At 55.0% G+C, this 8,515-nt stretch overlaps 2 protein-coding genes across 2 annotated transcripts; both read right to left on the bottom strand.

Moving 5' to 3' along the window:
- Positions 1 to 2,045: 2,045 nt before the first annotated feature.
- On the bottom strand, positions 2,046 to 3,566 carry MIND_00297700 (uncharacterized protein; the record flags this gene model as incomplete). The annotated part of the gene is made up of 9 exons (XM_037359839.1): positions 2,046 to 2,195; positions 2,247 to 2,535; positions 2,582 to 2,717; positions 2,768 to 2,794; positions 2,842 to 2,905; positions 2,953 to 3,084; positions 3,129 to 3,213; positions 3,263 to 3,414; positions 3,465 to 3,566. 9 exons carry the CDS (start codon positions 3,564 to 3,566, stop codon positions 2,046 to 2,048), a joined length of 1,137 nt encoding a protein of 378 aa, XP_037222724.1.
- A 769-nt stretch (positions 3,567 to 4,335) lies between these two features.
- MIND_00297600 (uncharacterized protein) lies at positions 4,336 to 5,880 on the bottom strand (the record flags this gene model as incomplete). Its single annotated transcript, XM_037359838.1, has 4 exons — positions 4,336 to 4,641; positions 4,691 to 5,389; positions 5,452 to 5,722; positions 5,774 to 5,880. 4 exons carry the CDS (start codon positions 5,878 to 5,880, stop codon positions 4,336 to 4,338), a joined length of 1,383 nt encoding a protein of 460 aa, XP_037222723.1.
- Between the last annotated feature and the right edge of the window lie 2,635 nt (positions 5,881 to 8,515).

Genomic DNA, 8,515 nt, shown 5'->3' with positions numbered 1-8,515 from the left:
TCGCGGGGGACAAAATCCTCTGCCGGAGCCTCCGAATGCGCCTCCGCTAAGGCCGCAGTATCGGACAACCGCGCAAGCAGCTCTCCCAGCATCTCATCGCCAAGTTGCTGGATTACCTCGTCGAGGATGTCCACATGGCGGACGTCGGGCGGGGAGCGGACAGTCCCGAGCCAAATGGCTGGGGTCGCCGCATCTGAAGCAGGCTCGACGAGGGGCACCCCGAGCCCTAGTACGATCCAGCTCCATAGGGACGGGAGCCGGAGGTACCGGGACGGGGGCGCGGGCCGCGGGTGGCACAGGCGGGGCCACCGGGCGGATGGGGAACGGAGTTGCCGAACGAGTGATGGGGAAGGCGCTGCGCGGAGCTCCCGAAGCGGTCCGCGGGGTAGCCGTTCCCTTAATGAGCTTCGCTCGCACCAGGGCTTCATATTGTCGGAAGGCCCGAGTGCGCCAGCCCAGATAGTCACGGAGGTCTGGGGGGTCGTTCGAAGAGGTGATGCCGTTGTTGATCAAGGGGTCAAGTCCGTGGCGGTACTTGGTTACCTTAACCAACGCGCGTCTTGAAGCCAGCGAGGTCCATCAAGTCCTCGAAGTCGTCGGTATATCCGTAGACATCCCGCGTTCCCATGTGATAACCCGCGCTTTCCAACTTAGCGAGCGCGAGGTCCTGTTCGTTCTCCTCGACGAACCGAACCGAAGGCGAAACTCGGAGAGGAACTGGCTCCACCGAGGGAAGGGGAAGGGGTTTTTGCTCCCATGATGCTCTGCCCATTGCTGAGCGGGTCCCTCCGCCATATAGGACATGGCGTAGCGGACGGCTTTTTCTTCGCTCGGCTCTCCGTTAACTACGAAGGCCTCCGGGGCAAGCCGAGCGTAGGTTTTGACCGCGTATAGGAAGGCGCGGCCGCGTTTTGCGATCTCCGTTAAACGCAAACGGGGGGTTTGGTCGTAAGACCAGTTTTGAGGCGACAGTAATGTCACCAAATAACGCATCCGCGTCGGGGGCATTCGGAGATGCCGAAGGCGGTTCGGGAGCTGCCGGAGGTGGTGCGGCAGCGGAAGCCTGGGAAGCAAGGTGGGTGAGGATATTGGTGAGGTTGTCTAGTTTCGCCTCAAGTGGCGTCCATGCGCGCGTCAGCGTCCGGAGCAGCTCCGGTAGACATAGCGGGCGTAAAGACGACAAGAGCAGAGGAGGAGGGGTCAAGTGGCAGGGGCGGTGACGAGGGGGTACGGACTCGTACTCCGAGCCTGAGTCAGCACCAAACCTGGCAATCTTGACCGGTTAATCCCGTAGAGAGTTTCTTCTGCTGTAAGGGCAACCCTGGAGACTCCGACGAAAGCCTAGCAGGGGAGGATCCAAAGCGTGAATAAGACTACAGGAAATACACGGAGGGACCGACCTAGCAGGGGAGGATCCAAAGAGAAGAAACTCTAAGGGTCCGCCTGCTAGGGCGCCAACTATATACTGGTCGTCCGTAACTGCCGACGTAGAGCGCAGAAGGCCTGGGCGGCTCGCAGGCTCTGTCCCAAGGTGATCGTTGGGAGGGTCTTGACGGATCGGTGATTGTGCGGGCGAAGGAGGCCGTGGACGATGGTCGGGGTGGGTCGGAGCGTCCGAGGGGGCGCCGGTCGGATGCGCCTCGGATGCGTTTGGAGGGTCCGAAGGAGGCCGAAGCGGGGGTTCCCCTGACAGTTGCACATTTCTGTTACAGGTGTCACAGATCACTGGCCCATAAAATTGACCAAAATACTACAGTATCTTTTTGCCTCAAGTATAAAGACAGTGTCAATTGGTATCATTACCAAGGAATGGCTAAAGGTGAGTTTGGCAGACATTTGAAATCAATACATTATATTTGAATATATTCATCTCATATCGAATATCTGAGAGGAAATATGAATATAGTATACTACAAATATAATATTCTCCCAAGTATGCAAATATGATATGAATATAATATAATATGTCAATTCCATATTATATTTGTATTTGGCCAGCACTAGTACTACAAAACTAATCATACACTTATAGCTCCAAATTCGCTTCACTCCCAGCTCGCCCACTCCCGCTCGCCCGGGCCTTGCACCGGTGGCCCAGGTAACACAACCAATCGCCTTGCCGGACTGCTATCCGGACTCTCTGCGGCTGGCATTGCCGGTGGCGATGAAACTTGCACGACCGGATCGCGTACAACCTGCATGTTTGTCAGCCTCGTCCCAAAAATTGAAAGTTTGGTGACACGCACCGAGGACGTCGTATGCGTCCGTATTTCAAGACGAAAGTCCTTTTTCGCACTTGCCGCGCTGCTGCTTCGACTGCGGCGGCCGACGACACCGAGGCTCTGCCACCCAACTGACGTGTCGCTCGCATCCTTCCGCGGCTCTGCGGCAGGTCGCGAATTGAGCGTGCCGAGCAGGGACACCGCCCACAGCTTGGACAGCGCCATGTTCGTGCCGACGGCAGCGGAGACGCGGGCCACCGGTGCATACGCGGGGTTTGGGAAACTGATGGAGATGGCGAACTCGACGATCACGCTGAGCAGGTCAGTAACGGGCGGTGGAAGAGAAAAGAGTAACAGACCAGCAAGTGGCAGGCGCCGCGGACTGGAACGTCACGCGGATGAGCGTGGTCATCAGCGAGGCGCCGCGCGGGAGGACGCGCTTGCGGTAGTAGATCAGGTATCCTACCGTTGTGAGTGTGAGCAAAAAGTCGCCCACTGGTGCATATTAGTCAGTCCCATTTGGTTTGAGAAAACAATAGACACACCAAGGATAAATGCAAGATGCAGGTTGTCTAATGTACTGATCAGCACTAACTCTTTCTTCATCAGGTTAACGCACAGAGGCGTAAACTCTTCGCATTATCAGCTGCAGCCATCGCCGTCGGAGTTAGACGCCCACTGACCTGGGTCGCATGAATACTGACAGCTTTAAGCACAAGAAACCACTTACTGCGGCGATGCTGAAGGAGAACGCGAGAACGAGGAGGCCCGTGAGGAGGCCGACGAGCGGCCAGTTGCGGTTCGACAGCCGGTATAGTCTGTGTAGATAAAAGCTCTGGACGTATATCGCTAAGAATGCGGGCTAGCGGTAGGTGAGGGACAGCGACAGCGGGCAAACGAACGCACAAGCATGGAGTTGGACCCAGTGATTTGTATGTCCGGCGTCCCGAAGAACACTGCGCCGAGGACGATCTTCTGCCACGAGCCGAGGCTGCATGAAATGGGACTCAAACACCAGCGACCAAGCGGTGAAAACGTACAAGTCCAGAACTGTCGTTGCCACGGTACCCAGCATGAGCAGGCCGACATACGCCCGGAGCCCACGGCGCTCGGCAGGGTAGCGCACGATGTACCGGGAAAACTGGTGCGCGATAACGCCTGTAAGGAGCGCGCCAATGCATGCACCCGTAAGCTGTGGCCTGTCAGCGCCGAATCACTGCCGTCGCAGGAGGGGGAACGCACCTGGGGACCAAGGACGTAGGCTGCCGAGCGACTCGAGGTGACGGGGAACATGGGGGTGAGGCGGGAGAGGTTCAGGTCGCCGCGGATGTTTCGTTTGCCCATTGGAAAAGGAGAGCGCCAAGCCGCTGAGTCACGAGCTACTAGTCACGCTAGTAGTCACAGTGGTACGCGTCACTGAGGAAAGTGGGACAACGTGTCCCGCGGGAACGATGATCACCACAACGACAACCGTCAACACGAACACACCCGCCGCCTCCCCGCTATCCCGTCATTTAAGGAAGTCGTCAGGTCAGTGAGCAGCGATTTCAGGCCAGGTCGCCTATCCGAGTCCCCTCCCCCCCTCCTCATCCCTTTGTCGATTTCTTACAAGAAGAATTCCCCTCGGAACGTTGAACGCGCCAGACGGGGAGATCTTAATGCTGCGCGGTACTCTCTGCCTGTTGATACTCCTTGCCGCGGGTCACGTAAACGCGGCCCCACTGCTGGTGCTGGGGAACACGGCGGAGTCCGCCCGGGAGCTCGGACTGCACAAGGATCCATATGTTCAGGTGAGCTCCCTTTCTTGGAGAATGCTAGTGCTCATTCCTCGTCGACAGGACGCGACAATTTTGGCGCACGAACTTTACGCGTAGCGCTCGCTCATCGCGTTCAGTATTGGAACACAGGATCGAAGAATTTGAATGTACTGCCCTCCGACGAGTATTTGTTGTCCCAAGAAGAATTCTGTATTCAACATCGAGTATATGTACAACAACAATCCACAACTTACTAGGAATGTACAAATCCAATGATGTAGCCAGCCAATGCAGCGGATGATAACGAAAGAACAAACCATTCCCTTCTTCTCTAGTAATAATCCAAACCTCGAGCATCAAGATTGAATATTGCCCGCGCTGGTGCTCCGCAACGCAAATTCCAGTGCAAGTAACTCGAGAGGCGCCATTCCAGCCGAGGCGCCAGCATTTCGTCGACGGCCGAGTCCGCTTTCAAGGATGCTCCCCAGCTCATCGGCCGACGACTCCGCAAAAGCAACACTCAGTGCCCTGAGCCGTTCGAGCGTATATGCATTCGCCACGAAAAGCTGCAGGTGTGCGGAAAGGTCGAGCGCGTAGACTGAGTGGAGGAAGTGCTGCAGGGACGGCGAGTCGTGTATGTTGCTTAATGGGAAGGGTTTCGCCTGCAAAGGAAGATGAGCACAAAAAAGAAATACGGAAGAGAAGGCCCACTTCATGAGATCCCGCCAGTTTTCTAACCGCGTGTTCCAGCATTGCCACCTCAAACACGTCCAGCCTCGTCCCAGCAGCGTCGTTTGGCCCCCGCAGCAAAAGTCGGCGGAGTCCTTTTGTTAGGTCGTCGCGTGGCCAGCGGGCTATCACTTTCAGTCGATCGATGGTCAGCCCTTGCAAGGTGAAGAGCTCGATGTGCGCAGGCGTGTTGAGATTCGTCCCGGGGATAGTGATGCGGGAGAGGAAGTCCGTCAGGGTAGAGCCGTCATTCGCGGAGGTGGCAGGTGGGCGATGAGTTACTGCAGGAAGGCGACGTATAAGCTTTGGCTTTGGACTTTGTTGCGAGCTGCTGCCACCTGTTGGCGCCTGTGTCCCAGCGGAAGTTTCTCGGAAGGACGGGGTAGGCGACGGGTAGCCTGTCATAAATGGCTTCTTCACAGTTGGTCGCTTCGGTTTATCTGGCTCCAGCGGCGTAACGAACGAGGGCGGGGGTTTGGGAATAGCGGGGGGGTCGGGAATAGAGTCTTGGTTTTCATCCGCGTCGGACCGTTCACATGCAGACAACGAGGAGCCAGAGTCGGTGTCCCAGTCGTTTTCGCCATCCGAGGCCGAACTTGAATCACCCTCGTCGTCGTCTGGATCGCTCTTCGGAGAAGAATACCGTGGCCGCTTGCCTACCCTGCGTCCTGTTGACAGTGACTATTCGGTTTAGTCCCCTTCCTGCCCGGGAGCAAAAGAGAGAGAAAAAAAGAGCGACTCACAATCTTCTCGCCCTGCCGCTTTCCCAACTTTCTCTTCCGCTCCTTCTCGACCTCCTCTTCCTTGCGCGGGAATGCCTTGGCCCATTCCTCACCGGCGTAGTAGTAGTCGTTCTCGGGCTGGTCGTACAGGTGGTACTGGCGGAATTCTTGCAGGGTGTGGTCCACGGTGGGGTACGCCACACCGAAAATGCGCGCGATTTGCGCGATGGGGAAGTCATGTGCGTATGCGATGCGACAGATCGCGCGGCCACGGCGGTTGAGGGCCTTTTTGCTGCTCATTGTGCTCAGTTTGCGGGGAGATGATAAGCGTGAGAAGCCTCACCGTTTGGCGGGGAAAATGCGCCGCTCGACAGGCGTGTTCGTGAGGAAGTTGTCGACGCTGGGTATGTCGCGATCGCCAGTGTCGCTTTCGTACGCGTCGTGCGACATGGTGGACAAGAGGAAAGAGAGATGTGTGACGGCGCCACGGATGATGGAATGTGTGATTTCCTTTCGAAGCTTTGACCAGGTCGTATCGTGAGTCTGGTAGAATTTAAGGGAAGTCCAGTCTTGTGTTTACAACCCGCAAGTAATGTGTAAAATGATCGTTCGCACAGACATGTAGCCAGTGTGGACTTCAGTTTTGATGAGCTCTTGTTATGCTGACTTCGTCCTTATGACTCCGAAAGGCAGTTATTATTCTCCATCCTGCGTCCACAAGGAGTCATTGTGGCTGTGGGCAATAGGTATATAAGGTGGCCTGCCTGTTATTGTCACCCCTCATTAACGTTTGCCAGACGCGGCCATGTCCTTCTCCAAGCTCCCCGCTGAGCTCCTCTCTGAGATCACTGCCTATTGCCCAGGCGAGCATTCAACACTTCGTGGCGTCAACAAGATGATGAACGGGGTCATGGCGCGGGCGTTCTTCAGCTCCTTGCGAGGGTACACGAGAATGGTGGGAGTGGGACTCGTGCCAGTCCCACTCCCACCCGATCTGTGGGACTGAAGCATCACACAGTGGGACTCGTAAGCGGTTGCTGTGATTGTCTCCAAGGTCCCCTGATGCAAGATCAGAAAAGAGACTTGGCCGGTGTCGCGCAGCGAGCCTCCGCGGCGAGCGGCAGCCCGCGGCAGCGTGGGGTCCGGGGCAAAGCCCTGGTCGGGGTTGGGGGTGGAAAACCCTGGCCGTCGCGGCCGGCGCCGCAATCAAAAAAACCCTCAAACTCGGGGGAAAAGCCTAAAAAAATCAAGGGAAAATAATCAACGCTCCGCGCAGCGGGCCACGCGGCGAGCGAAGCCCCCGGCAGGGTAGGTCCAGGGCAAAGCCCTGGTCGGGGTCCGGGGTGGAAAACCCCAGCCGTCGCGGCCGGCGCCGCAACCTCATCAAATACACTTACTTCCACAGTGATCCGACACATTGATGTTAATCCCACCGAGTCCCACTAAACCTTCGTTTGATGGCTCAAGTCCCACCAAAATGCACTAACCGATGTCAAATAGCACTGGGAGTGGGACTGGCACGAGTCCCACTCCCACCATTCTCGTATATACTCGCTGCTTGCTGATCATGCTCTCCCCAGAGGGCCTTCTCGACGGCACTAGAGCAATGCTAGAGGAAGTGGTGGGTGGCGGAACAGGCTGGGGCAAGTGGGCACGCAGCATACGAGTCGTGCTTCGGGACACCATCGATTCAGAGGCCGCCTTTTGGCGACCTCCCATTGAAGCTGATGTTTACTCGGCAGAGTTTCGCGAGTATGAACGGGAGGGCTGGCGGCTACGGGATGCATTACTTGATAGGCGATGGGAAAATGAGGAGCGTAACTGCCCAATCTTAAAGCAGGCACTGGAAGTATTGCCCGGCACTCGCTCGGCAAGGTACACCCATCCATACTCACTTTCAGACTGAATCATACTTGTACAGCTTTGAATGGGCTACACTGGACCTGCCACTAGATACCATTACTGCCATCCTTGAGCATCTGGAAGCATCAGGTGCCAACTTTCAAGAGCTTAGCTTCCGGATCACTGCATCTCATGGCTCTCTGGAGAAGAGGGCTGACTGGCCAACATTTAAATACTTGAAGTCACTGACACTGGAGAGCTCACGACGATATGCACTGAGCACTCTTTCATATTACCTTGCATATGCTGGCTCAATAGAAGCCATTTCCTGCCTCACCATAAATGGTGACACTATTGACTCACAACTTTGGTCTGACCTTGGCAACCTCCGAAAACTGGTTGCCAGTGAAGTTCTGTTTTCATTCCATGGTCGTGGACTGACATTCCTTCCGGTGGAATCATTGCAAATCAATCCACAGACTCAATTTGAAACAAGTGCAAGTGACTGGACTAATTCCTATTATGCTGCGGAAGACAGGAAACACCAATTCCACTTCTGGAGGACACTCACAGACTCCAAACAAACCATTCACCTCAAGGAGCTCCATGTGCCTAAGCTATACAATGGGCTTGTTGACTATCTTTTGTCATATACTGGGCTTGAAGTATTGGTCATCACAGATCTCTCTGACACTACACAGTTGATTGAGGATGATTATAACTCAGATGAAGATGAAGAAGCATACAAGTCAAGACATGTCCATGATCTCTTCCACAAAGTTCTTCCTCATCATGCTGGCTCACTTCAGGTCCTGAAGTTGACTGCAGTATATGTAGGACAGTGGAGCTTTGGGCACCACAATGCTGATATTGTTGGTCAACTGTCTGCCTTGCAGACACTTGTGATGAGTGTGGATATAGAAGAATTAGAACTGGTCCCACATACCACAGTCGAGCAGAAGGCTGCCAACTTACAGTGCAAGGAAGTGAAAGCTAATGCAGAGTCTGATGATGAGATCAATGTTGTCATTGTAAGCTTTTTCTCTAGTGCCATTAGATCTAGAACTCATTGTCTGTCTCTTTACAGCAGAAATTTCTATCGACAATCAGCAGCTTGCCTATGTTAAAACATGCTGCAATACTGCCTACAATTCCTATGCACTGTCAACAGGAAAGCTCCAACACTATTTCAGACTTGGAGTCAGATAGGAAACATGCCTTGGAGGAGGCAATTGAACAATCT

This window comes from Mycena indigotica (assembly GCF_014461135.1).
Source record: "Mycena indigotica strain 171206Taipei chromosome Unknown Mind.scaff0003, whole genome shotgun sequence".
In the NCBI taxonomy this organism is placed as follows: Eukaryota; Fungi; Basidiomycota; class Agaricomycetes; order Agaricales; family Mycenaceae; genus Mycena; species Mycena indigotica.
The sequence above is the reverse complement of the archived record's forward strand: the minus strand, read 5'-3'. Positions and strand labels throughout refer to the sequence as shown.